The sequence below is a fragment of the Simochromis diagramma genome, unplaced genomic scaffold (assembly GCF_900408965.1).
Source record: "Simochromis diagramma unplaced genomic scaffold, fSimDia1.1 OVJJ01000205.1, whole genome shotgun sequence".
In the NCBI taxonomy this organism is placed as follows: domain Eukaryota; kingdom Metazoa; phylum Chordata; class Actinopteri; order Cichliformes; family Cichlidae; genus Simochromis; species Simochromis diagramma.
In genome coordinates this window covers 4,183,660-4,200,826 of record NW_024386782.1, presented here as the reverse complement: position 1 = coordinate 4,200,826, position 17,167 = coordinate 4,183,660, and the positions used below count along the sequence as shown (strand labels likewise).

The 17,167-nt window shown below is 40.4% G+C and overlaps 2 protein-coding genes across 4 annotated transcripts in view; both read right to left on the bottom strand.

Annotated features, from left to right (window-relative positions):
- Positions 1–1,907, bottom strand: part of skila (SKI-like proto-oncogene a) — a 34,616-nt gene extending 32,709 nt beyond the window's left edge. The window contains exon 1 of one of the 2 annotated variants that reach the window (XM_040017291.1): positions 1,676–1,907. In XM_040017291.1, the coding sequence (XP_039873225.1) occupies positions 1,676–1,699 (24 nt within the window). In that variant the 5' untranslated portion in view covers positions 1,700–1,907. The other variant, XM_040017298.1, reaches the window with a different exon arrangement.
- An 11,594-nt stretch (positions 1,908–13,501) lies between these two features.
- Positions 13,502–17,167, bottom strand: part of prkci (protein kinase C, iota) — a 43,076-nt gene continuing 39,410 nt past the window's right edge. The window contains exons 17-19 of one of the 2 annotated variants that reach the window (XM_040017266.1): positions 15,384–15,499; positions 15,155–15,276; positions 13,502–15,121 (exon numbers count right to left, since the gene is read on the bottom strand). In XM_040017266.1, coding sequence (XP_039873200.1) covers positions 15,189–15,276; positions 15,384–15,499 — 204 coding nt within the window. In that variant the 3' untranslated portion in view covers positions 13,502–15,121; positions 15,155–15,188. Of the gene's footprint in view, positions 15,277–15,383; positions 15,500–17,167 lie in introns of both variants that reach the window. The other variant, XM_040017256.1, reaches the window with a different exon arrangement.

Genomic DNA, 17,167 nt, shown 5'->3' with positions numbered 1-17,167 from the left:
AACACCCTACCTTTACCCCCCCCTCTCCCCCGTCATTACATTGTTAATGAGCGGCTGATCCACAATGCTCAAAAACATTTCACTTTGCAAATGAAAGTGCCCTTCCCAGCCATATTGTACGCTCCCGTAGGTGTGCTTACCCCACGCTGACCCCATCAACTCCGTGAAAAACAACTGATAAAAGCGTTAACAGCAGTCATCCCCTTCCCTCAATCCTCTCACAGCTTGACATTCAGCACTGTGGAAACCGATGTCCCCCCAATCTCTCTCTCCCTCCGTCTCCCTTTTTGTTTTTAACTCTCGGATTTTACTAATAAGGTAAACACCGAGCGGCTTTACCGAATTTAAAACGCCTTGTAGTTGGTAATGGCTGCATTATGGTGCTGCAATATGACAGCAAGAGACAGCAGATTCCATGCACTTCGGCTCTGATGATACGCTTTCTGGTGTGGTAACGAAATGCTCTTTCTCTATATATACACGCATAGAGACAGACACACACACACGCACGCGCACACACACGCCAAACGGAATTTTTGGCTTGTCAAAAAGGTAAACAGGCAGACTCGGTTAATTAACCACAAGACATGGTTTTGCATGCTTCTGCAAATTTTAGCATCCCGACGTTTTCTCTTTTTTTCCACCGACTGACGAGAAGAAGAAAAAAAGCTGTCGCGGTGCAAAACCTCTGAAACGGGTGGATGTTTGTGGGCGTAATAATGGCAAATACCACCGTGGGCCGATTGGCAAAACAGCCATAAACACGGCAAAATTCAAATCAGTGGCTGACATAAAGGAGCGTTTGCCCCGATTTTTCTCGTGTGTTTTTTTTAAACAAATCTATCTCGGTTTACTTCCCCCAAGACACACACCGTCTTTTCTCGCGCAGCCTCTCGCCCGAGCTGGACTTATTCACGTCACCCGCACTACTTCTTAGTACCCTTTTTTTTTGGTGCAAGGACACCGCGTATAACGCCAACTATCCCCCTCCTCCTCCTCCAGTCTGCAGCCTCTACCTCGCCTCCTCTGCTGGCTCGGCACTGGTATGCAGACAGTGCTGATAATGACATTCACTGTCTGCGATACAGTCTGCTGTGGTGTGGTGAAGGCATCACGGTTGGGCATTTATGCGCACACGCCGATTTTGGTGAGGGCACGGTGAGGTTTAAACCCGTGGCAATCTCCCCTCTCCAATCCCCTCCAAACACAGGTAGAGCACTTGTCACTAAGGGTCAAAACACTTGCAATAAGCGTTTAATATTAAATATATGAGTGCTAGATTATTTAAAACAAGAATATGTTCTGAGTGTAAAAAATGTGCGCATTTGACTGGAAACCCGCTGAGAAGCAGCTCTCAGGTCCTTTAACACTAAATCATCATAGCGCTAGCTAGCCCGACCACCCCAGTCAGCCTTGCTCCGATACAGCCGCTCGTATAGCAGTCTGAACAGCTCAGAGGGCTGTGAAGCAGGCTAACCCAGCTCCCCTGAGTACAGACGGGCTCACTTTTGCCCAGTTCCCTCCCCCAGCAGCAATAACAACCAGAGTAAAGCAGGCAGAACCGACTTCAGCGCTCATATACATTGTAAGCATTGACCGCGACCGTTGGGGGGGATAAACAGCCACCATATTAAGGCAGGCTAACCCCGCGCAGAGACTAATAAAGCAGGCTTACCGAGAGCACGGAAAGCGTTAACATCACGACTGGCTATCCCCAGATAGACACCGATACGGCAGGCTAAAGCAGATTAGCTTCGCTCCCCTTCACTCCGCTACTCACTGTCGGCCAAACGCAGGAATTCAACCGTAACCGTTAATCACCGGCTCGGATTCGCTACTAACAAACCAACCTCCCGTCCCTCCTTAACGGGCCCGTTTAACCGGCTCCGTCCTTTGAAACGGCGAGCACTTGCCTGGACGCTGTGTATCGGCCGTCCTCACTCTCCCGGGGTCCTCTCAGTACTGGAAAAGCCTGGCGGAGCGTCAACAAGATGCAGCTAGAGGCTCCACTACAGCGCCGTAACGTCACGCTGCACACGGCCGAGAGGCGGAGACGTCACCCGGCTGACGGAAACTATGCGGGGGTGTCTCTCGCCTGTCTCTCCTCCTGTCTGTCGGCTCGCGTGTCTGTCTGTCTCACACAGTCTGTGAGGTTTGTTTCCTTCAGGAGCAGGTAACGCTGCAGAGGCGGCCCCAGCTTTTTAAAAGGGGGGCGTAAGAGCCGGCGGGGGGAGGGGGCAAATCTAACAAACAACTTGAAAAACACCCCCCATACAGATGTGTTAAATACATCCTTTTGTTAAAGAATTATAACAGGTCTGTTCAGTGTAATAAAAAAAAAGGAAAAAAGAAAGAAAAACATGTACAACTGTTTTACAAAGTGACTAAACAAGGATTTAGACTGTGAGGTCATATCAGAAATGGCACTAATCTTAACTCCATGTTATCGCCATGTGTAATTATTTATTTTTTTAATTGTTTTTCCAAGTCTTCCTGACATGGGGCAGTTTTCCAATTTCACTGTACTATTGTGCTATGTATGACTGTGCAATGACAATAAAGAGTTATCTCGTCTTACGTAAAGCAAGTGCACTTGTTTTCAGAATCATATACCTTATTATATTGAATCATCTATATTAATTAATTAATGCTCATTTCACTTTATTGCTGCAGCTTGAGATCATCTTAATAACTAATGTATTATTATGTATTATTATAAATATTAATATTAATAACAATAATAGAGCTCAATGGAGCAGCTCTGTGGCCTGATACAGTTGTAATACATATAAGGCAAGGCTGTACAAGAGTTTAAGCATCCTTTTGTACTGAATAACTTGAATAACTGTGGTGAGCATTTATACCCTCTGAGGTATTTTTTGTATAATTTAAAATAATCCAAAGCCATCAATGAAGTAGCTACCATTGACTATAAATACAACCTCAGTCTTTTAAATGCCTAAAATATAATACCATTATTTTGAAAAGGAAGAAAATGTTACACACTAAATAAGAGAAATTATTTTAATACATATTTCTTTATTGTATTTTACTATAAGCCTTATTATAACTATTTGAAAGGGTATGGGAAACTTTTTTTAAAAGGAAACTGGAGTTTATATATCTTGATGCATTCTCAATCATCCAGGTAAGTAAATCTCCAAAGGCTGATTTTGTTCATCTGGACGTGTGATGAACAGAGTCAACCTTTGGAGATGGAGTTTATATATTTTTTAAAGGGTCAGCTTTATTTGTTATATAATGTAAGCCATGCTGCCATGCTAGTTTGTTATTTCTTCAGAAATTACACAGGGTTTTCTTTTATTTATTTATTTTTTCTTGAATTATATGGATTGCCATGTTTGGATTTAAAGGAAGATTTTTTTTCTGCAGTTCCCTGGTTTGACTTACATATATTGCACCAAGTAGACTGAAAGCATAGCCTGTATATAAATGATGGACATAGTCACTCTGCTGCCTCTCACTATTTGGGGAAATTTCATTATGAGTTTATGAGTTCAGCATTTTCATCACCACCTTGTTCCTTTGAAATTAGATGTGGTGAGAGAGGGGTAGATGCAACTGTGAAACCACCCCCTCGTTTGCTAATTAGCATATCCTCAACAATCATACTTACAATTCAAAATAAGGATGACCAGTCTACAACAGTCCAGAGCAAAAAGACCTGAGGACAATTTTCACATAGACTTCTATATAATTGGAACTTGGGATCATTACCAGCTAGCTATAACGCTACAATCACATTTCATACTATGTATGAGCTGATCTGTGCTGGACTACTATGTAAAACCAAAAACTTGGTGACAGTTGGAAGAAAAAACCCTCTTTTAACAGAACAGAAAGAAATACTCAATTCTGGCTTTCAAATGTCAACGCCTCTTGAGAATATGGGAGTATCTAAGAAGAATATTAAAACACAAACAGCGGGATAGCTCCAAACACATCTCAACACACCAAGTGGCAAAACGCTGCCCCCTGGACGTGAAAGTCTTAATTAAATTTTATGGAAGGTAATTATAAAATGTAACTTTAAGTAAAAGCCATAATTGGATGCCGGATTGGAGTCTTTGCTAGGCCTGTTCTGGCCCTCGAGCCTTATGTTTGACCCCTCTGAGCTAGACAATTGAAACTTGGACACAGTTGGGTGTTCCAGTAGGACGATAATCTAAAACACACATAAAAACCAGTTTTTAAATGGATGAAAGAGACTCAAATTTAACATCAACCATATCGAAGATTTGTTGACTATGTGTAAGAGCAACTGTAAGATTACAGGAAGCCAACAAATTTAAATGAATTCTAGCAATTCTGCCAAGAAGAGTGGTCAAATATCCAGCCGGAATTATCCCAGAAGCTTGTTGATGGCAACCGAAAGCATCTGATCGAGGTCACACGTACTACGGGACATTTAAACGAGCATTACCACAACTTTAAGTCAAGAGTAGCAAAGCCAAAACTTTTCAGGATGACTTTCCTGTAGAAAATCAGTTCAAAAATTCTGTGCGGACATCTTTAAATGTCTTGCTTTTTCCATCCAGCCACCCACCAGAATACTCAAACATATTCAGTTTACAAGGATATAAAACGGATACAAGCAGAAGTCATCAGTTTCCAAAATTACATTTACAGCAGTTCATGTGTCTGATTATTTATGGCTTAGATCATTTTGTGGTTATTGACGTGGCCTCAGTTGATATTTCCTGGCACGAAATGGCACTCCAGTTGCTTCATCTATCTCACTGGTTTCCCATCAAGTTTGCAGTAGAAAACACACACACACAGCTAGAGAGAGGGGGTGGGATAATAGAGGGCAAACTCACTGGGTAAAAAGGGTGGTTTCCTCTCCCAAAGCTCCCCTCCCCCCCTTTTTAATACAGCCCTTTCTTTTAAAAAAGGTCAAGAGGTCATTCAGGAGCACCATTGTCCTTCTAGGCACTGTGAGAGTTAATGAAATCTGACTACGAGGATGTTTAGACGTTACATTTTCTAATTTAAAGACGGCCATGTTGTATTAACTTTAAATACTCTCGAATCTGAATCCACACTATCATTTATAAAAGTCCTGTTTTCTGCAGGAATCTGTGAAGGTTATCTTCCTCTGTCGACACATGCTGGCGTTTTCTCAGCTGGAGTGCACCGTGGCTGGCTGGCTGACCCACAATCTGATGTCACACGTCTGTGAGAACAGAGAGGCTCGATAAAGCTTTGATAAACAACACGGTCGGACGTTTCGCCGCAGCCTCTCTCTGCCTCTCTCACTGGTTCGCTCTCTGACAGCAAGGTCAGCAATTGCATTATGAGAGCAGATGTGCATACACCCCATCCAGCCCCAGAGAACAACAAGAGGGACATTGATTTTCCTGTAATAACATCACTCTGTGTACTGCAGGGAGTAAATTAATCTCATATGTGCAATAATGTGACCAGCACTGATTGTTCATTAGGGGTATGCAGCAAAAAGAAAAAACACATCCAAAGGATGAAGAGGACAGTGGTGGGGGGAGCTTGAGTTCACAGACAGAGAGTAGCAGTCTTCTGCATTGATAAGCCTCTCCATTAGCAGAGAGCCTGTCTAACCGTTATTGGACTTAGTACTAAGTGGACCCTGGGGCCAGACACCTCGCAGTTGTTTTCATACATCTCATCTGGGATCAATAGCAGATATTGAAATACGTACTAAGCCGTTCAGCAGATGTTTGTGGAGCTCGCTGAAGTGGTGGTCTGAGGTCTTCGCGCCTTCACCGCAGAGTGTGAAGTGTCAGAAGGACACTCGCGAGGTTTTCTTCTCCGTGATGTGTCAGCATGTATCTGGTTTCTCCTCGGTATCAGATCATCATTTGTCTCCTATAATTAAGCACGAAGCAGCGGGGAACTATGTAAAATTTTATGCAATTAGGTGCTTTAAATAACGCTGATATTAAATCCGACTGATTGGACGCTAATATGCTCCCTCTAAACCCTTCTAAATCACATGACCCACTTTTTGGAAACTTAAATCATATTTGGTACACAACTTGGAGAAATCTGAGAGACACCAGAATACTCTGAAACCCGATTCGAGTTTGGGAAGCAGAACAAAATCTGGAAACCAGAAACCATCGCAAATGATCCAAACCAGGGCACCTCTAACTCATGTAGCAGCTGCTAAAGTTAAAATAATCAAAGTACAGCATGAGATTCTTCCTGTCCTGATATCTCAGACCAGTCCGCCAATGGAATCTGAATAAACCAAGTATTGATCTGATAGCAGCGTTTGCTTTTCCCCAGCTCTATAATCAGTTCACTGAGTCATTTATGTAGGGAGCAGTGACTGAATAAATGTACTCTTCTGTGTTGAGTGTTGAGTCAACCCTCATTGCTGTATAAATGGAAATTGGATGTCAATATTTGGTATGACCACCTTTATAGTTCATCGCACCCTGAACTCTCTTAGACAAGCTTTCTTGTCGTTTGTCAGGCTGCTTAAAGGACATTCAAAGCTCTTCTTTGGATGTTGGCTGACTTTTTGTTCTCTCCTCTGTCAGGATGATCTCACACCGCTTAAATAACGCTGACATCCGAGCTCTGGGGAGGCCAATCCATGACTGATAAAATGGAAAATTTGAAAATTCAATTATTTTAGCATTAAAAACATGATTTCAGGTAAAGAGCTTGCACATGCTTTATGTTTCTCAACAGAAATATAAAGAATGAGTTTGTTATTTACTAATGGGTCTAATAAACCTGTTAAGCATTGTATGCTTTTACTGCATTGGCAGTGTGTTTGAGATCAGTGTTACTCTGTCCAGATGGTCTTACACAGTGTAATTCCATCTGTTTTGAAAAGATCCCCAACGCCACAGGCTGAAATTCAGCCCCAAACCATGACACAGCTTTCACCGTGTCCTGACATATTGATGATGATTTGAATGAAAAAGTTCAAACTTGGATTCATCCCTCTGCAAGACCTGTTGGCACTGATTTTCAGTCCAGTTATGGTGCAGTTTGGTATACCTGAGCCTTTTGTCCCTTCCCTAAGAACAGCTTCTTGACAGCCACCAGCACTGAGATCAATTCTGACAAGGCGTCAGTAGAGACAAACAGTAGATCAGCTGAAGGGTCAGATGCATCTCTCAAGTCTTTTTTCCCCTTTTGCTTATAGACACCACTTTCAGATACTGTTCATCTACTGTAGATATTTATATAATTATTAACTAAAGATAACTAAAACAAATGATATGTATGTTACTGGCAGCCTGTTACAAAGTGCCATGTGTACTACAGCAGTCAAGAGTTTTGTGTTTGGCCTGACCTATGAATCATTAAGTGTCCAAAGAAAATTTTTGAGAGACCTTCAGAAGCCTGGAGAGCTATTGCTCAAGACCATTTAAAAAATTACAAGTTTGACTTCTTAGAAACAAAATACAAGGAAATGAGGGGTGACTCAAGAGTTTTACACAGAGCTGTACATAATAATAATAATTCCACCTCGTATTGTGTCATATACACACCGTTACAGAGGTGTAAGATCATGAGAAAGAGCTTCAAATAATGAGATCATTGTATGTGAAATCCTTGTGTGCGCTCTGTTTTTGACTCTGTTTGACTTCAAAGAAAGAGGATATCCTTAATGTGATCGTTGAAGGCACAGAAACCCCACCCACCTGTTGGTAAAAGCTTCTGTTCGTGAGCGGCAGTAAACCACAAGACAGTTCTGCTTAAGCAAAGAGGGTTTCAAACAGCTTGTTTCAGACAGTGATTGACCTGAGGTGCTGCAACAAAGCCAAGCATAAGACAAAGAAGCTTATTTTTGATACTTAAAATCATACAAAGCTACTCTAGAAGACTTGCATAAATGTAGAGCTGGAGATGAGCATAGATGGTCCACTTTAACCTGGACTGGTCTCCAATACCTGAACATCTTTATGGAGTCCAGTGCATCCTTTAATTAGACTGCATGTGAATATTATTGAAAAATGCACAATAATGTCACATGTGAACACCAAAATAATGTTATTCCTTCCTTTGCGCAAATTCACTGTAAGAGATGGTCTTCAAAATTCACAGTTCTTTTGATGCAGAGGTGCAACACATAAGAAAGGCTGCATCAGCAGTAGGGACCTGTCTTTAATAAGCAGGTCTGTACTGGCAGACTTGAATGACTGAAATAACATTCAGGTTCTTCATCACTGTCATCATAAATGTCAGCGTTTCTGCTGGAAGTTAACTACATTAACAGTCCTGGTCAGGATTATTCACTCCCGTACATAATCCCGTGTTTGAAGCCGTTTCACAGATTATTAAAAAAGACAGCGCTGCTCACTTTCATCAGATAATGTACTTTGAGTCAAGTTAAAATTAGTATTCGGTGTTGCTGTCTTCTGAGTAATAGCCTTAAACCAACAGCCCCTTATGACGCACAGCCAGTATGTGATTTATGTACTAAGAATGAAATAAAAAATGACAACACACTCTAAAATGAGAAACTGCTGTGGGGGGGAAAGAGCAGACAGAAATGTGGCAGACGCATACATCATCATACCGGGGGATTTCCAAACGCTACACCTTGTCACGCAGCTTAATAAGATCCACATCTGTAACTGTGACTGCTCTGATATTTAAGGGGAACTTAACATAATTGATGCTACATGCAATACTGTACAAATATCTTGAGTCACCCCTCATTTCTTCATATTTTGTTTCCAAGGAGTCACTTTTTCCTAATTTCTTAAAAGCAGTCTGGAGTTCTTCAGGCTTTCTGGAGGCTTTCAGAAGTTTGTCTTTGGACATTGGCTGCTTTTTCACTCATTTGCATTCCGGTCCTTGTACCTGACCATTTTCTTATTTTAAGCTACGTAACACTGACCTAAGAATAATTCTAGGATAAAAATTCACCTAACTCAAGGGATTATACACAATAACAGACAACTTTGCTAAGAACCAATTTCAAATTATATCTTTAATCACTGTGTTACTAGCAACCTGTCACAAAAACCCATTTTTGTTGTATTTCTTTAGTTGAATCAATTAAAAATTCTAATGATAACATAATATATAGCATATAATAGTATTTTTGGAGCAACAAGCCGATTCCCAAAGCATTATTAGCTGAAAAACGTATCTTGGCATGATTTACAGTTTATACTTCATACTAAATTTGAGGAAACTGTTATGGTCAGTGGAGGCTACTGACTGAATGCAGTGAGGACCTCAATGCAGACGCTTGGAGGAAAGTGAAGACTGATCAACTGAACACACACAGTACAAAATGAGAAAAACAGAACATTATACATTTACTTAAACCAAAAACAGAGTAACACTGGGTCAGGTCACTCTGATAAATAAAAGGAGAGATAGTGACCATAAATATACAGAAGGGCAATCAGTGGAAGTGGAGACAGCTGAGGACGACGAGACACAGGTGGACTAAATCACAGCTGACGAGACAGAGGAAGAAAAACTCTGAAGAAGAATCCATGAAGTAAATGGAAACACTGAACAAACCAGAAATTAAATAGATTATTTAAATAAACAAAACTTCAAAGTCCAAAAAATTAAATTAAAAAAAACCTTGGAGGACAAAAGAAGAAGTGGTAGGCAAAAATATCTATGGCAGATGTCAAGAAGCCGTTCTTAAGGAAGGGAAAGAGGGAGAAAAGGCTGAGGTATGCTGAATTACGCTGAAAATGAGTGGAAACAGGTTTGATGAATGTAGATATTAAACTTTCAACACATTTTGGATCAATTTATCGTTGATATGTACGAAGGAGATCACAAGAAGTGCAGCAGTGAGTGTCTACAGCCATCTGTAAAACACAGTGGAGGCACTGTCATAGTTTGAGCTGGCAATGTTGGAGATCTTGTCAAAACTGATGAAATCATAAATGCAGAAAAGTACCATCAAATTTTGATCGAGCATTCAAAACCATCTGGGAAGTGTCTGATTGGAAACGGCTTCATTTTTCAGCCAATGCAATAAAACCATACCACACAGTGGAAACACACAGTGGACACTGTCAGTCATCGATTGGCCTCCCCAGAGTCCGGTCCTCAACATTATGGAAGTTTGCACATTTCAATAAATCACTGCACCCGTTTCCTATTCTCCCAGCAAAATATGCAGAAATGAGGGGTGGCTCCAGACGTTTGCACTGTACTCTATGGTTATATTATATGTTGCTGTGTTTCTGGTTTCTTCTTGCTGCTGGGTAGAGCAGATTTAATGAGGAGGACATATGTAAGCATGTAGACACATGCAGACACCCAGTTCCCCCGACATGGATTAAGAGTATTGCTGAATTTGAAGACAAATTAAAAGTACTTTTAGTCTTTAATCTTTGAAGTGGAGTGTGGTGTAATATCCAACGACTAAATCAAACCAACTAAAACTGAAATCTCTGATAAGATTTTTTTTCACTTTTCAGTCGTCGGTTTGCTGTCTTTACTGAGCACATGTCAACCCGACTCATTTACACACAGTATGAAGGTGTTCCTCCCATGTTTTTGTTACACTATGGCTAAAGAAGCTTTAATGGCATCGTTTACAGTCACTTAAGTGACAAATATGAAACAAGCCTACATGTTTGACTGCAGATGTTAGTCACTCAGAGTAAGTCATTAGCGTTACAGTGAAGAGCGCCACTAAAAGCAGTGAGATGCACCTCACCGTGTGTTTTACTAAGTATAATTTTTGTGTTGCTTAATTAATCCCCCCAGGGACGGAATAAAACACCCAACAAGATAAGTGCAATTAGAACAGGATGTTTTTTTTTCAGCCCGTTCCCTGTTTTACATCATTAATTATGCAAGGTTAGCCTTCCCCGTGTCTTCCACTGGGCCATGTGAAGCCACAGCGCCTGGGGAGGCCTACCCCTGTTCTCCACCAGAGAGGGCACAGGAACAATGTCAAATATACCATCACGGGAATAGAGAATTATGCAAAAGACATTTATCCTTGTCTTGCTTGCAGCACCATGTCTTCTGCAGTCGCACAAAGGGAGCAATTTCTACAAAATTTCCTGGTTCATCCTCTACGATGGTTGAGAGGAGCAGGATGGTTCCCTGCCCACTGCTGTGCGAGCTATTGCAGCACACTAATCAATATATTTTATTATTTTTGACACACCATTATTTCCATGACCTAACTTTCACCTCTTAACACACAGCGCTGTCTGTGTTCGTGACCTTTTAGCCCACTCGGGATGACAAGACCCTTCTAAAAGTCAAAGAGGAGTCATGTGACCATCAGAGCCACAGGGAGCTGGAGTAAAAGAGCACAACCTTGCACCTCGAGTATATTTCCCTTCTCTCCAGACACTCGTGTGGGTGAGAGCTCATGTTTGGGAGTGGGCAGCAGTGAAAATTCCCATTGTGATGTTTCATGAGCCCAAGAGTGCACCAAAGAAAGAAAAATCCTCTTTAGTGCAAGAGCCACCCTGAAAAACTGCTCCAGTGTGGGTGTCACTGGTGCAGCATACTTTATTTATTCGATTAGAACTTTTATTGCCAAAGTTTCACAACTACTCGATGGATTTAAACACACACACACACACACAAATCCCAAAAGGAAGAATCTACTTGTCTTTGCTTCTAGTATAACACACATAGCACAGTATTTCATATTCTCTCCCACATGTGAAATTGGTTATTGCATTAACATATTTGTCATTAATAAAAATAAATTAATTATTTGCAGGCAGATTTGGTTGGGACCATCACAAAAACACCAGCCGGGGTTTGATGAAGAGGTCCAGCTGTGCTGAATCCAGCGATATGAAATCTACGACTGCATAAGGTTGAGAAAGGGTTTCAGATTAAAAAGTCTACGACGTGCCTGCGAAAAATAAACAGGTGAAAAATGGTATTATTCTACTTAAAAGTATACAAGTTGTTCATCCACTTAAAACCACTTTAAAATCTGGAATTTGGTCACTGTATAGAATTTTTGAAAGTTTTCTCTTTTCACATCTAGTTTTAGTTTAATTTTAGATCACAATAATAATCTTGGTTCCCTGATTACTCAGTGACAAAATACGAGTTGATTTCAGGGTTTAAGCTTGCATTTGGTAAATGTTTACTTAAATTCTCAATGTGAGGTTCAAACAAATGAGAGCACAAGTGAGGGACGCCATCGTTAGGCTTAAAGACCAAAATAAATCAAATAAACCCATCAGAGAGAGCGAGCGAGCAAAAAAGAGCTCAAAGAGAAAGAGCTCAAAATCCTCACTTTAAATTAAAGGTTTAAATTTTGTTATACATGTACAATATCAAATGTAATCGAATCAGGTCAAATAAAAGTTAGTTGATTGGTGTACATTGTTTATACGAATCACATTTTTCTTTGTCATTAATTATCTGAATGAATAAATTTGATGTTTGGTGCACGTTTGTAAAAAGAATGGATGCACTGGACAATTCAGCAACATTGAAAGGCCTGAAAAACCACAGAGGACGACTGTGGATGATGACAGAATTATTTCCATGGTTAAGAGAAATAACGTTACATCTAACCAAGTCTAGACTCTCGATGAAGTAGGCGTATCATTATCAGTGTATAATCACCAGACATCTTCATTAATGGAAGAATGACAGGGTGCAGACCACCGGTTATACTCAAGAACAGGAGATTAATTTATAGCAGGATGATGGGAATTGTTGTATGCAATACTGAAACTATCAGTTAATGTGTGTGTGGGTGTGTAACCGCTGAAGTACACTCACTCACACTGACCGAAAGTGAAATGAACCACATTATATGAAACAGAAAGTAAAGTACATGCTTTACAGAGTAAAATGATGCACCTCCGAGAACCAAAAGGTTTATTTCCATCATTAATCAGGGTCTCTGATGTCCGAGTGATGTAATCAGAGGGACCAGTGAGAGACAGACTCAAAGGAAAAAAATGTAGAGAGAAAAGGAGCAGAGGCAAAGATACCCAGCGTTTCATCCCTGGCACGAAAAACCAACTCCCAACTGTGTTAAATTTTTTATCAAAACATCTGAATCCTCAGCTGCACGGTGAGCAGCGGTGACGTTGCTGTGACGTCACCGGAGATCTACTTGCCAAAGCTCCTCAAAGGGAAATGAAAACTCGTACTGAATATTAATTATTCCTCTGAACCACATGGTAACTATTCTGAAGATAACCCAGGGGACAGAAAGTGTTACATATATGTTTTTAGTGGCTGAATCAAACAAATCAGTAGAAACGTTGCTGTATTTTTAACCACAATCAATATCTGATGCACAAAAATGAAATTCTGAACCCTGTACTGCATTCACTCCCACTTCCTCTAGTTCTGTTTTTTTAATTCTTGCTTTTCATTGAACGTACTAAAGGCTTTTCCTCCTAAATAGTATCTTTATAATTCATTAAGAGCTCTAATTTATTTCCGCTTTTGTACTTACTAGTGCCTTTTAAACCAAAGACAGAGCCACACCAACAAACACATATTACCACAAGGAGAGAAATAAAATGTTTATTTTAGTGTCTGTTTTTTCTTTTTTTCCTCTGAACGCTAATAATAAAGTTCACCAGTGTCCTGTGGATGGCAAACATCCTCAAAACACAACAAGTACAACAAAAAGTGTTTCCATTGGGATCACCCAGTAACATTTTGGAATCAATGTAGTGATAAAAAAAAAAAAAAAAAAAAAAAAACAATCAAAACTAACCATATCCACAAAAGAAAGAAACAACAAAGCAACAGTAACAAGTGTAACAGATCAGAGTGCTCCGCCGGAGGACCCGGAGGTTTGTGCACCCCCGCTTACAGTTTGCAGGTACAGAGCGAGTCTTTATTATGCTTTATGTTTTTAACAGTTTTATAAAATATCTAATTCAGAAAATAAACTGTGGGCCGAACATGGTAAAAACTGAGTCCAGTGGATATGGGTTACAGCTTTAAAACCTTTTCACGGTGCGGTCCGCTGCTCTTTTGAGCTCTTCTTTCTTTTAATATTTGATTTGCAGCACAAAAAAACAAAAAAACAAACAAAAAAAACAAACAAACATGGAATGAATACCAAAGAAAGAAAGACAGATAACAGATCATAAATTTTTAGAAAGATGTGTTAAAATAAGAGGGGGATCTAAATATATATATTTCTATGACAGCACATCTTCCTTACGTATTCTGTACCCTCTAATACGTACCAGCAAGACATTTCATGTGTTTAGTTTTTGGTTCTGTATGAATGTGAGCGTCACCAACAGCCCCCGCGCAGAAAGATACAAACCTGTGCTCCAGCTTTCAGGTATCGTGTGCCATTTTTCCAGAACGAGCGTCTTCATTTCACAGTTTGAGCGCATTTCCTTGTTATTAGTGTTACGTTGCCGCTTCGGTTCCTTCACTGCGGAAGAAGGGACCTGAAGTAGCCCCTTACCCTCCAGACGTTGACCATTCATGTTTTTTTTGTTTTGTTTTTTACTCAGGGCTGGAACATTTAACACTTTGACAAATGGTAAACAAAACATGAGAAAAATATATTGTTTTTATTTATTTTTTCATTTCTACTCTTTTCCTTTCTTTCTTTTTTTTTTTTTTTTAAAGGCTAGTGTTATGATTTTTTCACAAGAGAAGGGCGGGGGACGTCGTGACAAAGCTAATTCCAAAAACTTTAAGATGTCAGTGCTGTCCGACTGGCTTGAAGCTAAAAAGTCGCTGTCTAACGTTTATCCTCATTAGTATTTTCATGTATGTACAAATAAAATATGGATTGAAAACACCCCACCAGCTGGAAGAAGAGGAAGCGCAGTTCATCTGTCGTGAGGGGGCGGTGCCTCTTCCCCCCCACCCCCACCACACATACAGCGACACTGGAAGAACTTAGCAGCCACTTTGGCCACCGACAAAGAGGCCCCGACGAGATATTTCTGATATCAGTGCAGATTTACATGATATAAAAATAATTAAGAAAGAAGGTAGGCTTAAGGACAAGTGGCTATAAATGGCAGAGTGTGAGATTCGTTTTGGCAAATAAGCGTTCTACTTGTGCATGTGTGCGGCCCTCGAACAGAAGGTGGATGTCATCGGGTTGTCTCGTAAACATGCAGCTTGAAGACACTGAGACGCCACGTAAACACGTGCATGTGTGTGTGTGTGTGTGTGTGTGTGTGTGTGTGTGTGTGTGTGTGTGTGTGTGTGTGTGTGTGTGTGGTGTGCGTGTGCACAGACGCCACGCCCCCTCACACACACTCTTCCGCCGACATGAGCAGAGGGTTGATGTACTCGAAGCCTTCAAACTCAGACTGGTCGATCTTCTTCACGACGTCCCTGAAAAAGGAAAAAAAATGGAGGAGAAAAGATCAAAAAGTTGGTTAAAATCGACAGAAAACTGAGGCTGCAACAGGAAATGAGCACAAAATGAAGCGCTGACTCACTCGTCATCAGGCGTGAGCTGGATTGGCTCGTTGGTGAACTGGGCGTCAAAGTTGTCCAGTCCGTATTCCCCTGAGATGTTGGGCTTGAACGGAGGGACCACCTGTTTATGTTCCAGCTGGAAGTAAAGCAAAGGACGAAGGTAGGACCCAGTTTTTCAATAATTCTTTAAATAACCAATTAGTTGCTTAATAGAAAATTAATCTGCAAGTATTTTTGTGATTGATTAACCAAAAAAAAAAGAAAAAAAAAAGAGCTTTTCAGAGTGGCCAGAAAAATCTAATTTCAAAGCATCTATTTGGTCTCTGAGAAACTGTGACTATATTTTTCACACCTTTCATACGCTAAGAGATGAATCTATTGAGAAATAATCTGTGAATAATGGAAACAATCCTTGTTTGCAGTCTTATTAAGAAGCTTCAAATAGTGACTGTATCAAGGTTGTATATGAGTTTGTCCAACAGGATTTCTGAGAGGATAAGCTCTCCCGCAGCTGTAATCAGGCCTGAGTGACGTCCTCTCCACTCAAAAGCATTTGATAAGATAAGATAAGATAAGACTTTATTGATCCCACAACAGGGGAATTTTTGCGTCACCTCAGCTCAGGTACAGATATATGAAGAAATACAAAAGTACAAATAAGTACAATCAATGAAAAAAATTTGAACACAGAATAAAAACTTTTATTAGGGACTTCCACTCATTTCCTCTGCCTGTGGTTTCATTTATCACAGTGTACGTGCAGCTCTATGTCCCGAGTGTTACTGCACTTGTTTGGAGGGCAATAACTGCTCCCTCTGCAGGCCAGAGAGCACACTGCGGGGCAAACTTTAACATCAGCATTGGGGGGAAAGGGGGTGGGAGGGTTGTAAGCTGATCCTCCAGACACTCTGACCGAGTGCTGGGTCTCAGCTCCAGACCAAACAGGGAAAAGAGGTCATGGTGATCCTGGCGAGCTGCCCTGTCTGTCTGTCTGTGCAGATAAAGCTGATGTTACGTGCTCTGTCTTCTTTATAAGATATAAAGCAGGTTTAATCTGGATTAGTTTAACACTTAAATGACCATACTATAATTTATACAGTAATGCTTTTAATGGCTTTTAAGAGTTGTCTTTATCTATGAAACACTCTAAAATGTTCTGATGTACTTAAATGTCGTTTTCTCTGGAGAGAGTTTACAAATTTAGTCAAATATTAATTTCCTGTATTTTCTTTTCAATAACAAACAAATTTAATAATTAAGGTGTGTTTGAGTGAATTGTGTATTACAGTTTGCTGGGAGCTTAACACCAAACTGGAAACTAACTTTGATCAACAAATTACAATCAAGTCTTCACAGTCAGGGTGCTTTATTAATCCTTTGTTGCTTCCAGGCTTCTGTTTAGCATACACATCACACCTGACCACCTCCTGGTATATCAATAAAGACGAGGGTTGGATGCCCATTGAACGGTTTCTGGGGTTTTCCATAGGCAGCTGCATAGGCAGAGACCCCTCTCCTTGAACTCTATAATAAAGTCAATAAATGTGAGGTCTAACACAGTATTGACAGAATATGATAGAAGCTGATCACTCTACAAAAGAGCTTCAAGGCTCACTCCTAACAGGCTTTCAAGGGGTAAAGATATCTTGTGTGTCTGTAATATATGCATGTTGTGCAGAGTAATATTTTGATGACACAGTTTTCCATTATCCATGCCACATCAATGGGCCAATTTCATATGAGAAATTTAAGATATTGGAGGTAGGTTAGTATTTTTACAATTTAAAAATGTCACGACACATAT